Source organism: Epargyreus clarus, unplaced genomic scaffold (genome assembly GCF_041222505.1).
Source record: "Epargyreus clarus isolate Ecla_fem2 unplaced genomic scaffold, WU_Ecla_fem_2.2 ptg000004l, whole genome shotgun sequence".
In the NCBI taxonomy this organism is placed as follows: domain Eukaryota; kingdom Metazoa; phylum Arthropoda; class Insecta; order Lepidoptera; family Hesperiidae; genus Epargyreus; species Epargyreus clarus.
Genome location: NW_027332212.1, coordinates 15,052,985 through 15,080,493, shown reverse-complemented (window position 1 = coordinate 15,080,493; position 27,509 = coordinate 15,052,985). Strand labels below are relative to the sequence as shown.

At 35.7% G+C, this 27,509-nt stretch overlaps 1 protein-coding gene across 1 annotated transcript in view; it reads left to right on the top strand.

The window, feature by feature from the left end:
* The first annotated feature begins 1,519 nt into the window (after nucleotides 1-1,519).
* Nucleotides 1,520-27,509, top strand: part of hfw (leucine-rich repeat domain-containing protein hfw) — a 34,145-nt gene continuing 8,155 nt past the window's right edge. The window contains exons 1-3 of the mRNA XM_073093548.1: nucleotides 1,520-1,867; nucleotides 24,452-24,544; nucleotides 25,109-25,295. Coding sequence (XP_072949649.1) covers nucleotides 1,838-1,867; nucleotides 24,452-24,544; nucleotides 25,109-25,295 — 310 coding nt within the window. The 5' untranslated portion in view covers nucleotides 1,520-1,837. The remainder of the gene's footprint in view (nucleotides 1,868-24,451; nucleotides 24,545-25,108; nucleotides 25,296-27,509) is intronic.

Genomic DNA, 27,509 nt, shown 5'->3' with positions numbered 1-27,509 from the left:
ATGTAAACGAGCATGCAGTCTACCTGATGGAAAGTGGTCACTTCCGCGCAATCACATCTGTCGATTACAAATACATTGCCACTCCTGAGCCTCCGGAGGCTTAAGGAGGAAATCATATGTAAATCCCGGCATCCACACCATCGACACCAGAAATATTTGACACTGAATATAGATACGGTTGTGGTCTGCCCGTTCGAACCAGTGAGGTGCTAAGTACCTACTGTGTTATTTGAAGATTGTGTTAATTAGGACATGCGTGGTTGCATATATGTAACTTAATAGAAGGAACAACGAATTTGTGACTGACCACGTCGAACCAATGGTCGAATATGCATACTTGCATAGTTTACAGTTGTATATGGACGGCAGGGACCAAGTATTAAAAATATGTTATCAAGCTTTGGACAGCAATATAAGTGTGCTACTGATACTCTCGCAGTTGAATTACTATCTTTGTTCTTTAATGGAAGCTTTAATCTATATAAGTAGGTCCATCTCGTAAATGATAGAGAATTCATCGGACAGGAAAAGTGTGGTTACCCGGAATACTGATCCTAATATAACCGCATTTTCTTCTGTTATTTTGATTTTCATTTTGAACAAAAGTGTGATAAGGAATACATAATATAATATAAGTACTTGTCCGAGGCGTTACAAGTTAGTCCTTGTTTAGTGACGCATCTGTAGCCGACTTCAAGTATGACTACCATCCTATCTTGGGTTGATTATAGATGGGCGGCAGAAGCCAGCTACCATTAGGTATGCTACATTATTGTTTGCTACTTCTATAATATACCAATGAAATAGATAAAACACAATACGTAAGTAGTTATAAATTATACCGATAATAAAATTATACCTAGGTAAACAAGTGACGTTTGGGGTAGGCAGTTCGTAACCTACGTACTAACCTAACCCCCAGATGACAATTTATCTTGTACCTTCTTATAATGTACAGGAAAATAACTGGTATAAGGATGATACGAAGTTATGTCTTTGTGGGTCTACCAATATGCTTAAAAATATATATCAGCCCTTTTCCTTTTTGTGTCTTAACTTTACAAGTCTTTATAAAATTTATAGAAATAGCAGGCCAATGTAGATGCCACCTTACTTTATTTATAACGGGGTAGCTATTCTCATACTTAATAGTTAGTACATTTTCGACTTAGCGGTAGTTGTGTAGGTAATTACCTGTAAATCCTTTCGTTTTAAATGTCGGTTGATTTAACTCAAGTACGGTACATTATTCTGTATGTTATTTTTATAATTGTCTGTAATCTACTCCTATAGAGGTCATCCGTTGACCACTGGCGGTCGTTATCGCACGCAACTTCATCTCGAATATCTCGATCTCAATACACAAAATACAAAAATTCTCGAACGGGAATACCGGATACCGTGGTGGGAATCGAGCGCAATACTTCCATCCCTGTCGTTAGTAAGTGTACTACGGTGCATGCGTTTGATAACCGTGCTCTGTCCTTGTCTCGCACGTCATGTTGGCTCGTTGTAGGTATATGGTTGTAGATACACGCATCGGCGGTGGTAAAACTATTCACTTTTGTGTTTTGCCAAGTAGGAGTCGCTGTGTCGTTCAGTTGTTCCGTGAGTTGACGAAAATTAACAGAAATCGTGTAGTTTTATGTATTCGTGAGGTGATGTGAGTTTTTTGTCGAGTTATCGTAAAATGATGCGCTTGTGCCCGCAGCGCCGTCGGAGGCGCGCGAATGCATTTATTAGATTCCGATAGACTTCGAAAGTTATGCATAGTTTATGTTTTCTAGTGTTGTAAGTGCCAGTGTGATTAAGTTATTTTATCGGATCGGATGCAAAAATGGCAAAAGCTCGATGTTGCTATACTGACGTAAGTATATTTTTTATTTTTATATCACTAATAAATTAAGATTCAGTGACAATAAATTGTTTTGACATGTTTCTTGGGATATTTGTGTTCATTTTCCTTAATTTATCGTCATTGTTCCAAGAAGCTTACTAAGGAATTCAAAGTTAGGAATAAATTTCACAAAAAAATGTTTGATTTCATAAGATTTTTTTTCTGGTAGAAAGTGTTTTAACTGAGCTTTCTGATACAAAGACCTGGCTCGAACCCAGCGATGAAGATGTGTAGGTATTTTTGTGTCCGCGAATACAATTTTTGATCTTGTCCCTATAATGTAGGGTTACTGTACTGTCGGAAAATTATTAATGAGGTTAATGAACCAAGTTATAAAATCGTGTATAACAACAGTTCCTACCCACAATTTCCAAACGGATTGTAAAAGGTTTTAATCACCTGACACTTTAAAAACCCTTATTAATTAATATGTATTGGTAGGTAAATACAAAAAATAAAGTGGTAAAACGTTTCAAACGATATTATTATAGACAGGGTCATTTGCATACTAACTTGATGTTAAAATAGCTGTCAGTATCAAATTGAACCATTGACTACCTTGAATTTAGTAGAATCGTTCAAACTTCATATTGGTTAATATCTTGGAATACGAAAGTCAAAAACTATTCAAAATAAAAAAAAGTTTCAAAAGTGATTTTGATGCGTCCGATCAGGACAAACCCTTATGTTAATCGTTCTCCATAGTGTAGTGTAGGGAGATATTCGTTTACGTTTTTGGCCCTATCGAGTCTTAAGGATGCATATTTTTGTATCTCTTTAGGGAGTAGTGTTGTTTGGTTGCATTCCAATATTTATGACAAAATCCGACAAAATCCAAAAGTATAGCAGCACTATTTGAATGTATCCACATTTGTAATGGTCTTCGTTGCACAAGAAGCCGCTTTGATGGATACAAACAGACCAACAACACATTTGTTTACTTTTAGCAAGATAAAGATTTCCATATTTTTTAGATCTATATTTTTTAAAACAAATATTGATTATTTTGTGAGATTTCAACGAAGTCTTATCTTTTCGTAGAACATTGATGTATGTCTAAGCATGATTAACAGTGACAAGTAAAAATTGTCTACATGAGTAACCATGATACGCAAATCTAGCAAAATGTACTGCATTACATTTTCGTCACAAACTTACTACTGTTTCTGTTTTATAAAATTGGTGCTCATTCTCCAATGATCTGAAAGTGATAACACTGATAACGTATGCAAGTTCCGAGCGTTACATTCAAGCATCGCTAACTATTTAGTCGCTCTGAGTAAAAACAATCTTTGTCGTCCTTAAAGGACACCATACAATTTAAGAGACCATATAACAAATACAGGCCTGTAATATTGTTATTACATAATGAAAGGAACCAATTTTGCTGCCTTTGCAATTATTCGGCTCCCTTTTCCCCCTACAAATGGAGTCTTCCTTTCAACTTTGACTTAGTCTTCAGATCTCTGTATTGTATATACGATGCATATATGACTGCAACGGAGTTGTATGTGTTCTTCAGATGATCTGGCGGCATAGCCACATAACAATTTTGAAGGTGGTAGAACCCTTTGTGAACCCTTTGAACCCGGCGGCACCACCGCCAGCCTATTTCTGCCTAGTAACAGCAGTGTTAGGCGCTGATGTGTTCCGTTTTGAAGGGTGTGGGAGACAAACTTATCCGAGACGTTCCAGTTTCGTCCTCAGGGGTAGCGGCGCATCTGTGGCCGACCTCAGGTAGGAATATCTAATCCTATCTGGGGTTGATTACAGATGTCCATGGGCGGCAGTGGCCACTTACCATCAGGTGGATTGCATGCTCGTCTGCTACTCCTATATTATAAAAAAAAAACATCGTCAACCTATAGAAACCCACTGTCGCTAAGGCTTTGCCAAAAAGAGGAACTAGTTACTCCCCGTGTTAAACCACTGACGACATAGAATGAATACATGGTTGGAAGGAAAACTAGACAGAAGTCTTCGTAGTTCGACAACATTATAATCATATCTATTTCTGCCTCATTACAACAGTGTTGGACGCTGTTGTATCCTGGTATCCTTATACGACACTTATACGAGCCAATTTAGTCCGTAAGGGTCTCGTATATGCCAACGTTTAGGAAGCCAGCTAGGACTCCAATCCTATCTAGGGTCACGAATCAACAGGTGGACTGCCATGCTTGGTTGCTTTATATTATAAGAACACCACTTGTAACAAAGCAATTTACCCATACCTGTTTCTGGCGAAGAATTTTATACTTTAAATAAGCGGCCCTGCACCCGCATAGCAACGTTAGAACACAATGTCATACTAAATACTTTGTACCAAGGATGTAGGTACTGCTGGTGTAATACGTAAAGATAATTATGGTTGAGTGATTGTCAAATATTGGCGCAAATACAATACGGTCATTTAACATGCCAAGGCCAATAATTAATATGATTAATATTAATCCATAATTGAAGTTATAGTTCATATGTTGAATTTGTGTATCAATTTCTTAAGTGCATACATAACATTTACTTACGATTTTTAACACGCTTTTATTATTTAAATGAAGCTTCCAGGACCTCAGGCCGTGTGTACCCTCGCGCACGAGTAAAATTTTAAAAACGTTAAAAAAAGATACTCAACCCCACACTAAAATATATTCTGTGCAGTGTCGTATCTTATTATCTATAATAAACACCCAGGCCCAGAAATCTAAATTCATCAGTTAGATATCTGCCTGCCGGGGATCGAACGCGGAACCCTCTGCGCGTCAGACCAGTATGGTGACATTCCGCCATGCGAATCGTCTTTTTCAACGATTTTAATATTCATAATAATCTCTGTTTTCGTGAAACTCCCCTTAAAATCTATAGGTTCTGTAATCATAGCACGGACAGACTAAAATACAGAAAAACTATTTACATTATTACATTTAAAATATGTACATACAACACATAAACAAAGCGAGCGTGAGACAAGTGATGCAATGATTATGTTTGCGTCTAAAATTATCTAAAAATAGACGCCATTAGCACCACATTTAACGCATTGGACACAAATAATTATCGTAACGGAACAGCGTATTATAGAATACCTTTATTTCTTAACGCTAATTGACATACGTTGTTTAGAATATACTTATTAGTTCACAATAATTAATAAGCTAAAACATACCATGACTGCGATCATTTATTTATTTTGGCACTCGATGACTTCAGTGTATTTTGTCGTCCACATTATTGTAACTTTTATAGATATACTCGTAGAAATAGAATATAGAAAGGTACAAAGGTACAATACTATTACTAACTAAACCAGGTTGTATGAAGTATTTTGTATGATTTCGCTTATTGTCTGCTTTAAATTCATTTTGTAGTAGGTATTAGATTGTCCTTTCTGTATGTTTAATTCATTATATCGTATTTTATGTGCTCACAATCATGAAGATTGATTTAGTGCTGATTTGACGTAATTTTAATAACATTTTGCAGAACTCTCAGGCACGCCTGTTCTATTAATGATATTTGTCTAGCGAAAATGATGACTTAATATATAAATACTTTTAATACCCACTTCGGTAAAAAATTAGAGGTGCCAAGGATTTTAAAGTCTATGCTCAGATTAATTAAATAGGTAATCAAAGGGTTTATGCCAAACTTCATAGTTCATACCAGTTGGTTTGTGCATCAATAATTGTATCCAACATCCAAATATAACCAAATTAAATAATAATATAATATTAATAACACATATTATAAACGGTTTTATAATGTCTCTATGAGAGATAATATTTCCATTAGTCTGCACTAATACAGTATATCACACTTAGAATAAATATTACTAAGCACAAACAAACATTACGAAGATGTGAATTAGTCAACATGTTTTTTGGGTCATGTAATGATTCCAGATGTCTTGAAGTAAATCGGATAATCCCATAGTATAGCTGCTAGATGACATAAACAGAGGTGAATATATCTCTTTATGTTTGAAATGCTACTTTTCGTGTTTTTAAGTTTATCGAGAATAAATCAGTAGTATTAATATGCAAATATGCAAGTTTTTTATTGAATAAACATATGGAACATGCTACGTACATACAAGTGTAGGTTAGCGGTTAACGTAAGGACGCATTTAAAAATATAAGATAAACGTATATTTATCTTTTGTAAAGTCTGTTGGTAATGATGATATTCACAATTTAAATCGTTTCACGTATTTTTAGATAAAATAGGTTTACTAGTTTTTAGCTTGGTTTATTTATACCAATCAGTTTATTATTTGCTTGAATTTGAGTTTTAGCGACTCATATATTCTTATATATAAATTTCTCGTGTCACAATGTTAGTTACCGTACTCCTCCCAGTTACCTAAAGGCTTTACCGATTTTCACCAAATTTTATATGCATATTCAGTAGGTCTGAGAATCGGCTACTATTTTTTTTCATACCCCTAAGTGATAAGGGTTGTTCACTTAACATTTTTTTATTTATATGGCAACACAGCGTTTGCCGGGTCAGCTAGTTATTATTTAATATGCATATCTAATAGGTTTAAGCTTGAAATGTAGTGAAAGTGGCTACTACTACCCACTGCGGTGGACAACAGGTGCGTTGCTATCCCTGAGGACTAAGTTGGAACTCTTCAAATAAGAACACTGCTGTTATTAGGCAGACATAGGTGTGGCGGTTGTGCGTTGGAGGGCTCTACCTTCTTATAATTGTACTAGTTTTTGCCCGCGGCTTCGCCCGCGTTTATAAGAAAATAATATGACATATAATCGATTATGATATGAAAATAATAGATTTTTTTGATCCAAAAGATCGATTCTCCGATTAATCGATCTTAGATCGCCATCCCTAGTTCCCGAGGGATTTCCGGGATAAAAACTATCCTGTCCTTTCTCAGATCTCAGACTATCTTTGTACAAAATTTCATTCAAATCGGTTCAGTGGTTTAGGCGTGAAGAAGAGACAACCAGACAGACAGACAGACAGACAATGTTACTTTCGGATTTATAATATTAGTAAGGATGGGAGTATTGTATAGATGAAACCGCACATTCCGTGCAATTACATGCGGGTCGAACCACTCTATAAAAAAACCTTGCAGTTTGAACACGTCACAGACAAAAATAAAGCAGATATTTTTACTCCCTCCTATATGGTTTACTCATCATTTCTTTGTTTGCAAATGTACGTACTTATTTTGCGTTATAACAAGTTCTCAGTTCATATATTCGGTAAAGCAAACTATGCAAAGAATCTTGAGGCACTCTCATGTAGTCCTCATAAATAACATATTCAGGAGGAGAATTCCCGTAAGACTTCTATCCTATTTGGTTTTGATTACAGATGTCCATGGGTTGCAAGAAAAAAGTTGGCCACTCCCTTTTTAAATATATAGCATTACCCGTATTTCAATATTTAAAAACCTGTTGGCGAAAAAAGTTCGTAAATATAAAAGCAAATTCATAAATATAATAAAGTGTGTCTTATTAGCCTCTGTTTAGTGAGTGGGCGGAAAAAAAGATTATCTGAATAAATGAGTCGGCGTGAACTAAATGTACTTACTATATAACTATACTATACTATAGGTTTATAACCCACTATATATTTTCCTAAATTTCTTATAAAATGTTTTTGCAATGTTTTAAAAGAAATAATATATTTCGTCTAATGAGATGACAACCCTATTCAATCTAGGCGGATAGTAAGTAAAAATACTCGCTACAATATAAAAAATGTCCTCAAAACACTTGTAGCGTAGCATCAGTAGTGGGTACTGTATGTGTGCCATGTGTTCATTATGCGTAAGTTAGTGATTTAACGTACAGATGAGTAACGGTCGACTCACCGGCCAAATGTTATTCGCGCCCAATGATATATTAAAACTATAGATACGTTACATGCCTACTAAACAACACAAAAAAGTGAAAGAACCGCGAGCGCATTGACACACGTGCACGTTTTTCATTTTACTTACGTATTACTAGCATTACAAATAGACAAATACTCTATAATAGACAGATCTATTAGAACAATATGATAAAAAAGTCAACTAGTGTTTGACATTGCGTTTCAAGTCTCATTCATACGTAAACTTTGCTTCTCTGTCACTTTAGGAATACGTTGTCTCGTTCTTGTTAGTTACGTTATCATGGCGGATCAAACCAGTAAAATGAACAAAATGTGCTTCCATAAAGCTTGTTTAATTTTTGCGCATAATTTGTACATTGCGCAAGAAGGCAGTTTGAGGCTTAGAAGACTAAAATAATGACGTTTGACGTGTATAGTGATATACGTGTGAACTACTACGCCGCGCGATAGTGACTGTAGTCGACAAACACCAATTGGTTGCTTTTGTATGTTTCAAGTTTTGCCCCCTAGTAACGTATCTTTAGTTATTATATCAATGATCGCGCCTTGTTTTTGTACAGCTAAATGCCATTGTCAGCCATTGTTTTGGATTTAAGTATGTTACATGGTAACAAGATAAATGGTACGTAATTTTGAAGGTGGTAGAACCCATTGTGGTTCGACTCCGGCGGCACCACCGCCACACCTATTTCTACCTAATAACAGCAGTGTTAGGCGCTGCTGTGTTTTGTTTGAAGGGTGTGGTAAGGGAGACATACTTTTCCGAGGCGTTCCAGCTTAGTCCTCAGGGGTAGCGGCGCATCTATGGCCGACCTCAGACAGGAATATCTAATCCTGTCTGGGATTGATTACAGATGTCCATGGGCGGCAGTAGCCACTTACCATCAGGTGGACTGCATACTCGTCTGCTACTCCTATATTATAAAAAAAAAAACGTAATTGGTAGGTACGAATAAGTACAAAGTTAATGGTGTAATTTGTAGGTACGGAATGTACTTCTGTAGTTCCGGGACAAGAATAGGGCTACGGTATCCCCTGCCTGTCGTAAGAGGCGACTAAAAGGGGGCTTCTGGGGTCGTGGGTGGCAAGAGTGGGAGCTCGAACCACCCAGCCAACGGCCCCGGGAAGGACGGCGGTATGTGTGGTCGCATACCGTCGTATGCACCAGACGGTGCGGTGAGCGATAAGCTCACCTGGGCGGAGCCCGACGGGGCAATGCGCTAAGAGGACTCCGGTTGCGTTCCTTTGGAGATCCCGGAGTCCTCTACGCAGCGCTGAGGACGGCCACCGGGGGGGTTTTAGTGCGGTAAGAGTCCCACATAACCCCGTGTCGCTCCCAAGGCATCGGGTACCTTTTGAAGGTTTCCCCCTCGTCAACAAAAAAAAAAAAAAAAGGTACGGAATGTACTTGACGTGTAATTTAAGCTAAGGGCCTGTTTACAATGTCCGAATGTTACAAATAAGGTCCTTGAAGGCACAGATTAAATAAAGGTCAGGCTAGAAAACTGATATTGTCAAGATTTTTACAGACTTTGAAAGGCGAAAAAAGAAAAAAATATGTATGGGACAAATAGATAAATTCGTTATTTTGGGAATTCGGTTACATAGATACTTGAATGTTTTGATCCACCTGATTAGACTTTCATGCATCTTCACACTGACATTATCTCAGATTTATTGATTTTTACTAACTTATATTTATATTATACTTTGGAAATATGAGTCAACATCAATTGGCTTGGAAATGATGTGGCTATTTAAGACATTAATTATGTTTAAAAGTATTCAAATAGAACTAAATTCAAACGACAATTAGCTGTAAAACAAAGAGTACCTATTGTTTAGAATTAAGTGACAAGGATAGCATAATTTAGTTAGAACGTTATTAATTTATTTATTTTATTTATTTATTTATTTATTTATTATTACATCATATTCACTAACATTACAGGAATGCCTAATTCGTTAGTAAATGTAGTCCAATGTGTTAGTATACATATATTATTAATTACTTATAATATTCATTCATTATCATTATATAAAAGTTTAATCGTTTTAGCATTTGTCAATATTGAGGTATACCTAAGTCAAATATAATATAAGTCAATACAAGCTAAATCAAATTATTAGTAATAGTTAAGTCTATAAAATATGTTTTTAAATTATGCTTCTATAAACTATATATTATTGTATTAACTATCTTATTTACATACTAGCTGACCTGGCAAACGTTGTTGCCATATAAATAAAAAAAATGTTAAGGGTGAACAACCCTTATCACTTAGGGGTATGAAAAATAGATAGTAGCCGATTCTCAGACCTACTGAGTATGCATATAAATTTTTTGGAATCCGTAAATCCGTTTCGGAGGAGTACGGTAACTAACATTGTGACACGAGAATTTTATACATGTAAATGTAAATGTATATAAGACTTACACCAATATATTCATAACTAATTGCAATTTTATACACGACTACATAAGTTATTCCTTCGAAGTACTTTAGTATGAATATTAGAAGGGTTTCTTCGTCGTATGTGGTATAACTTTTAACTATATACTTTACAGCAAGTCTCTGTCCCTTACTAGATATCTACACTTAAAGTGAAAAAGGATGCACTTAGGCCATAGTCTTCTAAGTTAGCTAACCTGGATCAGTCATGTTAAATTTCAAACACATAAGAGCTACTTTTTCAAATTAAACTTTCAACTAGTAGTTAGTTTATTTATTTAACTTTGTAACTCCGTTAAAAGTGATAGTTTTATACTCATACTTATGTATTTTTATGATCATGGACTCCGGTAACCAACTCCAAATAGAATAGGAATTCCATCTGAAACCAAACTTGGATACGTAGCAATTTCCAAGCATGGTCGCCTCATATGTAGGTAAGCCAGGCTGCATCCACACTCTGTCAAAAACACACACTACTTCACGCTAAAAAATAAAAATAAGTCAATAATTTGAAAAACACAGGTGCCTGGGTTCTTTTTAAATTGTTACTTTGCATCAATCACACACGTTGATGCAACAGATGTGAGATAACAGTTAAATAAACATTTATGTAATCGATGAACTGCCTAACCACATTAGTATGATAATTAGATTCAAATAATTTGAATTGGATAGACGCCATTATCTTACTAATTGGTGGCTTGTCGTTATCAGCTATCTTGAAAACAACAATTAAGCTACAACGTGTAGATGTATATTGTTTTATTAAAATAGTTTGCTTTTTGTTTTAAAAGGCTATAAAAAGAATTTCAGTAATCTCCTGCTGATAAGGAACTTGTCTTCCTTGATGTAGAATACCGCAATTTCAGTCAAAATGAAGGAAAATACTGTTAAAGCGATACAGAAGAATATGTATGAAATTAAATTATGGTTAAGTACTATACCTACATTTAAATTTAATTAAAATTAAATTATGTAGAGTTATACAATATTTTTTTTAGTTTCTCCTAGAAATATTATTTTTCTCATCACAAAACCCGCAGGAGCAAGAAACGATCTTCATGTGGTTGTAGTGCCTCTGCAAGTAGATTGGCAGTCAGCTCAGCTCCTTTCTTTTTGTTGACCGTAAAGCAGAAGTCCTGCAGCACTCTTAATCCCCACCCACCTTCTAAAGCGTTTGAAAAGTATATTTGAGTATTTATTGTAAAGTCCAGCATATCCTCTCCGTTACACCCGCGGCAGAGATAAATGTATGCAGAGAAATCTATCCCCACGAAAAGAAAAACTGACCAAGTGCGGGTCGGACTCGGCGGATTTTGGGATCGTCATGACCTCGGTAACCAACCCCCCTTGGAACCTCGCCTGCAAGAAACGATGTAGAAACTCTTATGAATCAGTTCGAAACTCGTAGAATCCAATGTTGATTATAACTATTTTCTGCTACAATTATGTTTCGGTGTTTATACAATGTTAAGTATATTGTTAGTAACAAAGTTCCTACGGTTCGTGCTATGGAAACTGGAGAGCTATGCTTGGTATTTTGCTACGTGACAGAATTCACAATAAGACCATAGAGTATATACGAACAAAGGTATTTGAAGTAGCTTTTAGCCAAGCATTCATATAATGTTGCAATTTGCAGTTGATTTTACAAATACCAAGCATTCAAATAATGTTAGACTTGGTCAACTTGTACTTTTACAATACTATTTTGTTAGTATGACATGAAAATGTAGCTGGCGGAATTTTGTAAAATGGTTTCCGTACCTACTGTGATATTTTACGTGGTTTAAATATTGGGATTTTCGATGAGGTTTTCCTGCAATCTCAGTGTAGCTTTACATTTATTTGTATTACCTAATTACTTCCACGATTATTTTTAAATTTAGAATTATTTTATTTTGGTTATACACTTGTTATTAATACACCTCATTCTGAACACTTATACTATAACATAACTTATACTAAATTTCAACGTCTTATACCCGAAGAAGATTCGAAGAAAGTAGATTGTAATAATTGTAATAGATGGACGGACGAAGCGACAAGAACTACATACTACAAAGGTTCTTGCAGATATACGGTACCCTAAAATTACCTATAAAATTGTTATTTATGTACGCAATGTCACATATTTCCATGCATATGCAAATGCATTTAAATCCGATGCAAACAGCTCGGTTATGCAAAATACCAGAAGACCAGACATTAAGCTACACGAGGGGTTATTAATAGAAGAAAATCTTCCATAATAGGTTCGTTATTGCTATGCTAATTAACTTAATACATTAATGGAGCAGCAGATAAATATAAACTGTTGTAACGCCAATCAGAGTGTGCAAACATCGTCATCACCTTATCATGTTTGTTGCATGTTAAAAGTACCTACATTGCGGGAATGATTTTTTGTTCTCTGGTCTGTTTTTAAGTAAATATGCCTTAAGATAAGGAACTGTCATGTGTAGGTAATGTACTCGTATGTGCAATATATTGAAATAAATATTGTCATCGTCAGCCGTTACTGTGTCACCGCTGGGCACGAGTCTCCTCAGAGCAAGAGGACTTTTCTTTAAACATAAGCTATCAATTGTGTAGTTTTCCTTGTAATACTCACGTCCACCGATATAATAATGTAATATTCTCTTAATTTTGAGTATGAAGTATAAAGATGGCAACCCTACATGGTTTGACAACGAAGACAATATTGTCACACTTGTTTGAGTTATAACAGCAGTGTTAATTGCTACGTTTTGGTTTGATGAGCATGGTAATTGAGTCACTAACAATGCTTTCTCTAACTTAGTTCTCTGGGGTGTTTAGTGAGAAGTGTCTACCGAGGCTAAATCAGTGTAACGTAACTAGAAGGTAGTAGAACCCTATGTGGTTCGACTCCGGCGGCACCACCGCCACACCTATTTTTGCCTTATAACAGCAGCGTTAAGTCCTGCTGTGTTTTGGTTTGAAGGGTGTAGGAAGGGAGACATACTTTTCCGAAGCGTTCCAGCTTAGTCCTCAGGGGTAGCGGGGCATCTGTGGCCTCAGGTAGGTATATGTTATCCTATCTGGGGTTGATTACATATGTCCATGGGCGGCAAAAAAAAGTCTACCCTAAAAAAATACTAGTGTGTGTGAGCCCTTAGATAAATGCAGAAGTTATCATATCCACTATACATTGTCAACTATCCATATCAACCATATACACGTTTATTTAAATACGTAATTAAATCGCGTTTGAATATATTATTTCGCTTTTACATATAAGTAACACATTGGGCATAGATATAATGAATAGAATTATATGGTTACGAGAATACTTGGAAATCATTTTTCCTGTAATCATGTTTAACTAGTATTGTATTATTAAAACGATTTATAAACAGACAATATTTATAAACATTGCTCTCAAAATTAGCAAGGTGAAGTGGCAACGTGCTGGCCACATTCGTAGGACAGACTCCGCAGGTCATCAGTTCATCTGGGACTGATCATCTGTAGAGGACGGGAAACCCATGTTGAAGGAGCGTTGCTACACTTAAGGACTAAGTTGGAAGGCTTCGGAGAAGTATGTCTCCCGTACCACACACCCTTCAAACCGGAGCCCAACAGCGCCCATGGTTATCAGGCAGAACTAGATGTGGCCGGGTGTCTCCGGAGTCAAACAACAAAGGTTCCGGTGACCAGCAGCACTAAGTTTAATTTTCAGTTATAAAATGACTAGTTTGTACCCAGGGCTTCACTCACTGTCTGAGTTTTTATCTATCCCTTGCGTACGTTTTTTTTCGGGATAAAAAGTACCCTATGTTCTTTCCTAAACCCCTGACAACGTGTGCAAATTAATGACAATCGGTTATATAGTTAAATTGTGAAAGAGTAGCAAACAAACAAACAAACTCACATTCGCATTCTTATAAGTTTACTTAATAAGAAATGAATCGACTTGGCGCCTCGTCTCCGTTCAATCGAATTAACCCGTCATCGCGACGGTCAAATGTAATTCGATTGAGCCACTTCCCTCTGGGCTTTATTTAATTAATTGCGGCGCGCTTCGTAAGTCTAATTTATTAAAGACAAACAGTAAGTTGGTCAATCTGGAAATATACACGCGGTATCGTAAAGTAGACATTTAAGCTGAGTTACGGATATAGAATTATTTCGGATTATACGATAGTTTCGGATAGTTTCAGTTACGGTTATTAAAGTGTTAATAAGTAATGATATTACCTTTTTTTTAATAATAAACACGCGTGAATAACTGTGTCGGCTCGACCGAACAAAAACCTGTCCTAATCCTTTCGTGTCTCATTTGCATTTCTGTCCAATCCGTAATTATTTGAAACTTTTCGGCCCATAAGTGAATTACATATTTGAGGCGGTCAGAATCATTGTATTTATCGTACAAACTAAAGATTGAAACTTTTGAAGATTGTTTTTGAAGATACACAGTTATTGCTATGTTAAATAGGGAAGTTATTCAGCAAAAACTTAGTAATGAAATGTTACTACTACTTCGGATATATCATTTAGTGAAGCGGGCCATGCCTTTAATAACTGTAGTGTTTAAAAAAATAATAAGGTATGAAACTTCTTGAAAAATGCTAATGTCTACCCTCCTGCCCATCTAATTAATTGCCTATTGGAATGAATTATGATTTTGAATACATTAAATTGTGCTACTAGCCTACTGTATAAAAATTGAGAATAACCTTTATCAGGGGGCACAGGAGTGCCCCCGCCAAGTCGAGCAATAAAGCGATATGGCCGTACTAACCTTTTCTCGTGTAGATATTACTTATGTCGTATATTTGTGTATGGACGTATATTTTGGTGATATTATTTTTTACACATGTAATGGGCATTACAACTGTAAGTAGAGATAAGAAGATGTAAGTCATTTACGTGTGTTTTATTGTTACAGTACATTGTAACAATGTTACAATGTGTAGACTATTATTTAGTACCACAAAACTACAGTTTGTTCATATTCATGCATTCTTTTGTTTAGCGACCACGCAAAAAGTTTGTAATGAAGTGGTGTGGTATTGTGTTTAGATTAAATGAGTTAGATACATGATTGTAATCGGTTGAAATAAACGTAATGGGAAGTATATTTTTAAACCAATTGAAGGTCTATGATATACCTAGTATAAAAGAGGAAGCAAATTACAATTAATAAAAACTGCTTTTACCCGTATATGTATCTAAAAATTTAATGCGTTATATTTTTGTTTCACTTGACTATACTTTGTGTTTTTTTTCACCTTCTTCTCCACGGAGAAAGTTGTTACAATAAATCAAAGTATCCGTCTTTGTACAAATCCACGACACATTTTTTGTACCATAAAAAAGCTTAAATATGAGCTTAGCCTATGAGCATTTTTATAATTTAATTCGAGTATAAGCCAGTGAGTCACTACGTCATAGGCCGGTCGACTAACGTGAGTATATTTTTATTCAACTGGCATACGTGCGAGTGGAACACATTAATATGTCAATTTCATATTTCTAAGTATTATTGGATTAATCGGTACATGGAAGTTTCCTTATAAACGTAATGAACGCATCTTTTAAGAGACACGTAATAGTTTTGTTAAGTTTTCCTTAAAACACAGTAACACACACAAAAACACAGTAAAACACAAACACAACAAAACACAGTAGTAAGTAGTAAGTTAAAACACAGTAGTAATACTTACCAATTATATTTTAAGAAACATAATGATTATGTATTGGATGTATTTTGTGTCAATTTATCGGAGTAGCGTTACTTTTGTAAATAATTTCAGTTTTAAGAGTAACACAACATAAATATGTGTATTTAGAAAAATGTAATTTTCGAAAACTGGGAAACTTGTTGAAATCAGTGCAACCCATTCATCAGTTTTCAGTGATTCACTTTAAAATTAGTTATACCACTGATTAGCATACTGTGGATTTAGTTATTGCATTAGTATTATTAAAAATGGTAGAATATAAACATATGTTTTTTCAATAGATATTTTTCATTAGTAATGTACAATTTTCTACAGTAAATTAAGGAGAAAAAATGTACTGAAGAAAAGAATATCATTTGGTACAAATTGAGCAAACAGGGCGAGCTGCAAATAGCTCATTCGATCGTGGTAACGGCCCCCGCTGTGATAAATTAATGCCTATTCGGGCCACTGTTTATTTCTGACTGCTATTGTTCTTTGACATGGACAAAACATAATTTGGACCTTGAGCATAGACAATACGTACATATATTAAGTATGTTATGTTAGAAATCTATACAAATTATTTTATTATTATATTAGTATTATTTTATTTTATTATTTTGTATTATTTTCATGACGTGTAATTTTTATAATATTAAGATCTTGTTTATATAATTACTGGCAGGTACGATTGTATGAGTTAGCATAAAAAAGAACGGCTCTTGACGTTTGAGTTGTATTTTGCGCAGGAATAAAAAAATGGAAATTTGATCAAGAAATAGTATCTATTATTCTATTAGTTATTATAAGGACGTGTTCTAAACCACGAATCAAATGAGGTTACAGCTGAAACGATTGGCGTTTTTGTTAGTTAAAAAGAGAAAGTTAGGTAATTTGAATCACGTTAAAGACCTACTGGCCTATGTGTTCATTCAACTCAATGACTTTATAAATTGCTAAGATAGGCCTAAGATAGGATTTCCAATCGCGAAAAGTGAAAGTGAACACTTAATAAGTAAAATGCGCTCCTATTTGTTACTTTTCATAAGTACATAGACAAGATTAAGGTAAATAAAACACATAACGTTCAAGAAATAGCTACTTGTCAAGAAAAGTAGTCGCAAAACAACTTTCGTCATAGTATTCACTTGATGTGCACACAGGGAGTGGCAAATGCCACTCGGTACTAAAGTGCCCCCTCCGTGGTAAAGTTATTACCTATTCAGGCCACTGTTTGCCGCGGACCAACCCTCGATTGTTCTTTGACGTGTACACTTTTATGTTCTGTGTACAGTACACACACGTACACAGTGTGTTTACTGTACACAGTGTGTTTACACAGTTAATGCGTGTGGACAATCTTATGGTAATTAAGGTTGCCTATGGTCATTTAAGTTTAAAGTAGTTTGTACGTTTGAAGGGTTTGTGATCTTTTGGAATTGAACATGGTACGCACTGCATGAATATTTGAAATAAAAAAAAATCAAATACGAATACAACTAGGTAAATACACCAATATACGGACAGACATAAAACATATCGTTTATGTTTTGTGTATAAGCAAATTTGCATTTAAATAATAAAGAGTACTTATACGAAAACAATAGAACGTGCTTTGTTAGAATTGGTTCTTGTAACTAATTAGTTTTTTACGGTTGATTTAACTGATTATGAAAGATTCCGTATATACTTAAGTACGTTACCGAAATTCATATGAGTTATAAAAATAGAAGCTAGAGTGGCATGCTAATGGGCCATCATAACAACATATTAAAGTATTAGTAATGGGATTTTAAATCACTATAATGCCCTATACAGTCTTATACAGTGCCCTATACAGATTCCTTATTAGCGTGTGACAGAATACCGTGGTGATAAAATATTCAAAAAAATATTTTATTATAGGTAAGGATAAAGAGGTACATCTGAACCAAGTCTAGAAAGATATTAAAAACATTTAGAAAAATCACGCAACATTTACTTCGCCAAAAATTGCTTAATTTTGAAATTGGGTCGAATGGTACATAATAATCACGTCAACAGCATTGGTAGCATTAAATAATAATGCCGGAAAATCAATCTGTCAGATCTCTAGGTAGACCGGCCAGCTCTTTTTGTTCTGTCCGAATATTTCCGAAGAGGAAATGTGGTTGTCATTGGCACAAATTAAAGTCTTAGAATGTCAATGACTTTCGCAAAGAGTGCTATAGAAATAGAGCAATAGTGTTGTGCTAATATCTAAGATTCAAGAATGACGGTGTTATTTTTAGAGGCACGAGTATTTTTATATTGACTGTAAGCCGTAAAAGAGCGTGTATACCTGGTATAGAGACAGCTGAGGAAATGGTGTCCCTGCAATTTCCGCACGGACTGGTTCTAAACCATATGACTTATAGTTAATTAATGCCCACAGTCAGCATTAAGGCACAAGTAATGTTAAAGTAACCATATAATCGTACGATGCCTTACGTAAACACCTGTAGGCCTTATGTATATAGAAAATTATGTTACTACATTTTTGATGCGCAAGATTTTTTTACATATTCCATAAAAGTCTAAAAACCAGGCGTGTCTTAAATTGACCAATTTTACACGAAATTATGACGACTGAACCATAAAATAAATTTCATTATTTCGAGATCCGAAAAGAGACGACATTGATCTGAAAATGTCATGGTTATAAGTGATGAATAGAAAGAACAAAAGGCGAGATCAACCATTATGGAAAACATTCATAAATAAACATAATATGTAATTGTTTTTTCTCCGGATACATCAATTTCAGAGTTATCTATAATAATTTAAATAAACTCTGGATTTTGTTCCATATTATTTTGATATTTTAACAATATTTATCCGATTTTACTTCTTAAATCATTTACCAAAGTACATAGTACAAAGTATATAGGCACCGCAGACCATACGGTCATGGTTTATTAAACAGTTTGTTTGTGTTTTCTTCGGATATTTTAGCTTCCATATTGTTTTATGAAATATAAATCATGCTAATTTTGATATATATCTTGATTCAATGTAGTATGAATATGTATGTAACCGATTTTTAAATAATTCGTATAGGCACCGTAGACCATACGCCTATGTACAAAGAAAAATGTTTAATTATTTTTTATTGAATAAAGATTTGCAAATGCAGGACTAATTGTATTTTTTTCACACTTGTTAGTAGTCAGTTGTTTTATAAATAGAACAAAATAAGCCACAGACTTATTTCTTATCTGTGCTCAAATAGCAGGCAAGGCTGCGGTCTGTTTGCACCAATCTGGCCGTTATCTGTTTCAACGTCGTAAATAGCAAATGTTATGTCAGTTTAGTCTGTAACAGAAAAATAATATAAGTATTGATTTAAATTTTAATAAATAATATAAATTAAAAAGAGGGCTAGGTTTCTGTTTTATTCGCGGTGACTTGTTTTGCGTATTTCTTATTGCATGACTTGTTTTTTGCTCTGTCCCGTTCCGTTCATTGTAATTTATAAAGATGAATTGTAGCAAAAGCCTCTAAAATTTCGGCGTTATGTAGGTATATTTTTGTATTATTAGAATTTACGTTTCAAGTTATTTAAGTTCTTATTAGATTTTATATTTAGGCATAGAACCTATCTTAATAGTAAAGCGGAATTGCTCTGGCCAGTTTGAATATAGGCTTTCGCACTATCGCGAACATACGTAGGTACTTATCATGCCGACCCTTAATTTTATTTGATACATTAGATTTACTATGCAGCATTATGCACGATGGTCGAATGATCCACAATTAACGTGCCTTAAACTTTGCCTTAGTCTATAATTTTCCAATTTATTTGAAAACCTATGATGCTTTATAGAGATTCAAACATAAAATGTTTAATAAAGTTATATGCTAACTTTATTTTAGTAAATCAAAAACAATACTGTTTTTTTCCTTTCTTTGTACAGGTTTTTCTTGTAACGCGATGAATCAATTTCTATGGGACTTGTGCACAAAGAAATAATTTTGCAAAATATGAATACACTATTTTGTACCCATAGATAAGTAGAGATACTTCACCGCCTTGAAATTGAATGAAGGCACAAACGGCTTATTAGTAAGTTCTTTTTTTAATTCTTGACAAATAAAAACATTTTTAGAGAAAATTTACGAATTAATAACTAATACTGCGTAATTTACATGATAAATAAATAATTATTTCAAATATTTTAGGGACATTTTAGCACGGAGACGTGGCAAAACTTTTTTACGCAACTATTTCAATTCTCAAAACTGGGTACATTTTCTTGTTAGGAGTGAGTAATCTTTACTTATCTATATTTGTACCATACAGACATCCTAAATGTTCGGATTCTGCACAAAATTAAATAACCCTTGTTTGGTACGGCGGGCGGTACCACTAAACGTTATTAATAAATTGTATTTTAAATTCTGAGAATTGTTAATAGTTATGTACCAGTTAGAGACTGGCCTGCGGTTAGCACACGTCATACAGATTCTACGAGCACTAGTTATATTTGAAAATCGTGTGATCGAGTGATGAATCAGGTTATTTTTCCATAAACAGATGAGTGTAACTTAGAGAATAACTTAAAACAAAACATTAAATTAAAATGTAATAAAAAATAATATAAAAACTTGTGAACTACTTCTTTGTTTAAGATAAATTGCACATGACTTGATTTTTTTTAGGTTTGTCTGTATATTGAAGGTTATAGACCTTTGTGATTCGACTCTGGAGGCACCATTGTCACACTTCTGCTTAATTAACAGGTGTTAAGCGCTGCTGTGTTCCGCTTTGAAAGTTGTAGTAAGGGAAACATTATTTATCCCAGGCGTCTGATCATCGTAACGCCCTCTACTGCTATCTGGGGCTGATCAGATGTTCACGGGCGTCACTACCGACTTACCGTCAGGTCGACTGGATGATCATTTTCTACTACATTTTCATAAAAAAAAGATCTTATTTCCCAAAGGAAGTAGGTATTAACTTTTTTTTTATAATATAGGAGTAGCAGACGAGCATGCAGTCCACCTGATGGTAAGTGGTAAGCTACTGCCGCCCATGGACATCTGTAATCAACCCCATATAGGATTAGATATTCCTACCTGCGGTCGGCCACAGATGCGCTGCTGCCCCTGAGGACTAAGCTGGAACGCCTCGGAAAGGTCTGTCTCCCTTACCACACCCTTCAAACCGGAACACAGTAGCGCCTAACACTGCTGTTATTAGGCAGAAATAGGTGTGGCGGTGCCGCCGCCAGAATCGAACCACAAAGGGTTCTACCACCTTCAAACTATGGATAACATTAATCTCGGTCGTCTGTACATATGTTTATCTTCGCAATCTCCATAAAATACGCGATACTCAGTGTCAAAGCAATAACCGATAAGCTATCAGCCAATATTTGCTGTAATATCCTATGTTATTCGCATCACTATCAGCAGATAGCCTGGGGACAGCCCGTCGTGTGTTCCGGTGATAATATCGCTTCGTCATAACAATAAAAAACGCTAGGTACCTAAGTGGGTACTAATATCCATAGCTTATGATTTCCAGACGTGTATATAAATTCACCAACAACCCATTATTGTTCCACTGCTGGCACGGGTCTCCTCTCAGCATGGATTAGGCCATAGTCTACCGCGCTGGCCAAGTGCGTATTGGTAGACTTCACATACCTTTGAGATATTTCTTTTTTTTTATAAATCTCTCAGGTATGCAGGTTTCCTCACGATGTTTTCCTTCACCGTTTAGCAAGTGATAATTAATTTCTAATACGCACATAACTTTGAAAAATCAGAGGTGCGTGCCTGGGATTTGAACCTCGGACCCCTCGATCGAGAGGCCGAGTTTCTTAACCACTAGGCTATCACTGCTTTTGCAGTTGCAGTTTTATATAAATTAGAAGTACATTATTATGAAAATTTTGGTAGTTCAAACACAGGTGCTCCACTATTCTACTTTACAACTGAAGTGTTAAAGATTGCTGTGTTCTGATTTTAGTGGTGTAGTAAGGTATGCATTGTCATTTTCACTGAATTGTCAGAAGTAATTTGTAGTCGATCTCAAGTTTTCAATATATTTTGGATGATTACAGACTGGGAGCGGATTTGCTACTACAATCTATAAAAACATCTCATCCTAACTTATACTTCCAAATCTCATTTTCTACCACAGACCTTTATTGTACAAACAAGCCTGTGTTCTCTACCTTATCTTAAACCTTTCTCAAATATTATAATATATTGAAAATATGTATATATTTTTAGAAATACTCACTTGGCAGCATGGACAGAACTGTTTTCTTGTTCATCGAGTGCGAAATGTTCCTTGCCAAATAATAGACATCTAATGCAGGACAGATTCTTGTGCTACATTAGTTATATAGATCTTAAAAATATAGCCAGTCTGCCCGTATGTTTCTCCCATAATTTAGGCGGATCCAACGACGATTTATATGTTAAAAAAAATAAGTCAAAGAAGTTTTGTTTTAGTACATAGTTCTGAAGTCGGCGCTCAATATATTTCGTTGGATAACGGCGTAAACAGCGTGTCCAATATGAGCGCAGACTTCAGAAATATGTACTAAACTAAAATTTATTTGTCGACGTAACAGTTGAGTAAAATATTAGATTTTTTTTTTTTTTTTTTTATATGTAACCTAACGATAAGGCAGACGGGTTGCCTGATGGAAAGCAGTCACCGTCGCCTATGGACATTTGCAACACCAGAGGAGTCGCCAATGCATCGCCGGCTTTGAAGGAGAGCTCTTTTTACACCCCTCTTGAAGAGCCCCATGTCATAGTCCTGAGGGAATACCTCAGGAGGAAGTTCATTCCACATTTTGCACGTACGCGGCAAAAATGAACGTACGCGGCAAAAATGTTCTCTCATTTACTATACGTTAATACTTTTCAGGCGCCGTGTACATTATCTTTATAAACTAGCGAGCTACGTCACACCTGTGCTATGTACGATTGTTGCCAAATTGTCTACACCTCGTGCGGTCTCAAGTTCAAATTTTTGTGTTTGATCTTGACCTTACTTGCTAATTATAGTACAGGGCTTAGCGGCCTGTAAGAAAACAGCAGTGTTAAGCGCTACTGTGTTCTGGTTTGAAGGGTGTGGTAATGGAGACATACTTATCCGAGGCATTCCAGCTTAGTCCTCAGGGGTATCGGCGCATATGTAGTCGAGCTTAGGTAGGAATATCTAATCCTATCTAGGGTTAATTATAAATGTCCATGGGCGGCAGTAGTCACTTACCAATCAGGTGAACTGCATGCTCCTATTTTAAAAAAGAATAATAATTGAGCGTAAGAACTTGAGCCAGACCAGGGGTATCGTAATAATTTAATCTTGACTCTATTTATAATTTTATTAGAGATATGTATCCTCGCTGATTACTGTAATATCCTTTTACTATTTGACTAAAATGTCAATGCCACAGCACAGTCAATTATATTGGATTGAATGGAATATTTAAAAGGACGATTTTTAAGGCGACGAACGAAAATTGAATTTTCTGCACTGTGCATAGGGATGACACACGGTGTCGTGGGTGCCATGGACAAACACGACGATTATATATACTATATAACAAACAAATATATACTAAAAACGAAAATCAAAATGTATCATTCCGATACTTGCTGGGTTGAGGGTCGGACATGGAGCCCTTTGAATCTCAAATCGGTATCGCGATAACTCCGCCACGTCGCTAGTATTTTCGACTCCTTCATTACAAAATGGACTAAAACGGAGATAAAACTTAAAATACCACGTTCGCTGTCCGTGAAGAAAGGAAGTCCAATATTGGATAATTGGCGGCGGCGTCCTGCGGCAAGTAGCTAAACAGCGCTGAACGATCTCGCGGAAGTTGGGATGAGTTGAGATGCCTACAAGGTTTTGACCGTTCATGTTTTAAGAAGCAGCAGCGATAATCTAATGCTGCAACTGAAAGAATAAAACTATATCATGATCCAATTTACAACTTTTATTATTCCCGTGCAATATACAACTGAAACGTCAAGAGCGTTCTTTTTGTTCTTTTTTTTAAATTATACATACAAGGGTATCAGCCATTGACTATATTAGAAATGATATCTCATCATTATAAAAATAACACATCATGAAAATAACACAAATTAATTAAAATAATTTAAATTCGTCGAACATTCGGGCTTTCACACACGGGGTCCAGGGTTTCGGAGCCCAGGCACGTGCATTTTATTTTAAGGCGTAATGAAAATTAAAAATTAATTTGTTTTAACGCTAAAAAATCATCGTGAAAACTACATGCCTGAGAGGTGTCCAAGAAAAACCTTAAAAGTGTGTGAATCCAATCCGCGCTTGGCCAACGCGGTGTACTACGGTTAGGCCGTAGTACACCGTATATCGCTTTCAGAGGAGACAGTGAGGAGGAGGAGGAGATGTGCACAGGCACAGAAGTGGGAAACTAAGACAACTGACATACCTTCCTTTTTCTACGATAATTGTGTACATTGACTACTGAGTTAATTTATAATTTCTTTGCCCCCAGATAATATTATGGTGCTTAGTGGCGTATCTTTCGCTGCATGTTCCGTACATCGAGACGAGGATGGAGGAAACCGACCGGTACAAGAGTGTGGAGGTATGTCCATTTCCCATTTTAATTAGGGATCATTACGTGTCATTACGTAGGAGAAACCGCGCCCGGCTCTGCATAGGATGCACGTTTTTAGGATTCCGTAGAGAGACTGATACCCTTTTGCTAAGCCTTTCTTTCTCATCTGTCTGTCTATATGTCACAGGGCTCTATTACATGAATTCATAGACTTTTTTTGCGAACATCCTATATTTATGCTTGAAACGTAATAAACATACACTTTAATTTTTGAGGTACGGAACTCTCCGAGTGCGAGTTCGACTCACATTTATCCAAAGAATTATATTACTCTTATTAATCACGGTAAAATCTATTTCATGTTGCTTTTAATTTGCTTTAAGTTCATAATGTCTTAAGTTTACGGGACCCGTATAAATAATGAAACTTCGTTTAGAAGTCTGCCTTTATTTATCAGAAAGATTACATTATATGTTTATCATAAGTAGTATTACATTGGTACACTCATAAGTGAGAATAACATGTTATTGTCCGCTAACTAAGGACGTAGGACATTCTGGATCTAACTAAACTTCAAGTTCAATATTCCAGCCGCCGTCAACAGAAAAGCCTGAGAAACCAGAACCGCCCAAACAGGAGCTGAAGATGGGCAAGTGCTTCCACATGTCCCGGGAGCACTGCCCCACGGATGGTCATAAGTGCGCCAAGATAGACCCGGCGTCAGTCTTCTGCTGTGACGTCGACAGCTTTCGCTTGAAGGAGTCCTTGCAGATCTTTGGTGAGATTTTATTTTTATAAAATAGGAGTAGCAGACGAGCATGTAGTTCACCTGTTGGTAAGTGGCTACTGTCGAACATGAACGTCTATAATCAACCCCAGATAAAGTTAAATTCCTATTCGGCTACAGATGCATCGCTATCCTGGGGACTAAGCTATAACGCCTCGGAAAAGCATGTCTCCCTTACCACACCTTTGAAACCATAACACAGTAGCTCTTAACAGTGCTGTTGTCAAAGAGTTCTAACATCTAGAAATGTTACTGCACTTCCTAAAAAACCCTTACTCTTTTGTCCAGCTGTCAGAGGCGCATGCGGCGCAAATTCGATTTACTGCCTAATTAGCCATGAAAACAACAAACTAATCTTGTAACTTGTAATAAAGCATGAATTGACTATGAGTAATAAACTTTGTTTATATGTAAATCGTGTCTATAAATAGCACTTAGAGCGCGTGTATGAGGAGTTACGCTTGATACTTATTCGTATTTATTTTCTGCCAACGCATAAAATAATAGTAGTGTTATGTTTCACGTCTGTGCAACTAGCATGCAAGGCATGTAACATTGTAATGCTCTTTAGCACGTTTCCGAGTTTACATTTTAAACAAACGATAAGTAAAAAAGCAGTGATAGGGTTCCAATGGTTCAGAAACTCGGACGACGGTGTCCGAGGTTCAAATCCTAGGCACGAAACCTCTGATTTTTCAAAGTTATGTGCGTTTCATCGTGAGGAAACCTGCATATCTGAGAGATTTATATAAAAAATCTCAGAGGTACCTATGTGAAGTCTACCAATACGCACTTGACCAGCGCGGTGGACTATAGCCTAATCCTTCTCATTCTGAGAGGAGACCCGTGCCCAACAGTAGCACAATTATGGGTTGATGACGATAAGTAATTTTAAGTTGATAGCAGGGTCGGATTTGTAGGTCTACATAAATTTGATATTTCTGCTCAATTCTATTATGAATAATGAAAAACAAAGCCCGTGGAATATCTCACAGAGTTATAAGTAGTTTGATAACGAAATTTCCGTAACTAAACCCGGATATTTGCATTAAATTATAATTATGGATGTATTAATAATATGCAGAGTATTATTAAAAATTTCCCCCTGTATAGGCAAGTATGATGAAATTGCCAAAATTACTATACTCGTAATAAATTCGATAACAAACAACACAAATATAGTAACCAGGGCCGGATTTAAGGGAGGGCAACCGGGGCGGCAGCCCCGGGGCCTCCACAAAAGAGGGCTCTCCACAATAGAGACGTCGGATTTTTTTTTAATTCCGACTAGTAAACACTAGTAAAAAAAATATAAATCTTTTCCTTTGATATTTTTTTTCGCTGTTTTACCTTTATCTACAGTACTTTGTACAAACATGAATACTAGAAGAATTTACCTGCGTTTCACATATTTATTGAAAAACTCAACTGAAAAAAATATTCATTTTATTCGGAAAATAATTTGTGCCAGGGGGTCTTCACTCCTTTGTTGCCCAAGGCTTCTTGACCTCTAAATCCGGCCCTGATAGTCACCCAATTTACGTTAAAACATGTGACATCTTTCCATGAATTCTGTTTGGATGTCTGTCTTTGTGTGGTTATTTATTTATAGCGGGATGTTGTTGGCATGCGTGGATGTCACTGCGCAGTGTAGATAAAACTGTGACAATTCTAGACATAATTCTGAAATTATACAACGTACTTACTGCTAGTAAATGATGACCATAAAATACTGGTTATTATTAGATAATTGACACTTGTGCAAGTAATTAATAACAAACAGTTAACGTGTTTGAAAACTACTTATTTTTGTGGAAAAGGTTCAGTAGTATTAATTTTTGACTTTTTTGACAGCGTGAAAATTAAATCCGCTATAAAGGTATAGGGAAGCTATATGGTGGCGCCATCTGTTCAAAATTGGTCGTACCAACTCAGAAACCTTCGTGGGCTCCTGCACAACTACTTTGCTAAAGATCAACACATGATCAAATGAGTTTACGACATACAGACAAACATTCATTTTTATATACATATTAAGATAACCGTGTTCTTTAGAAGTTGACAATGCCCGCTTCAGGTGTGGAGATGGATCTTATTTGATATGCCAGTCATTAATCTTATGAGGAAGTTTAGCAAAAATAATTATTTATACACCTACTCATAAGATCATCTAGGTACTTATACTGCTTGTAAAGAATGAGCATT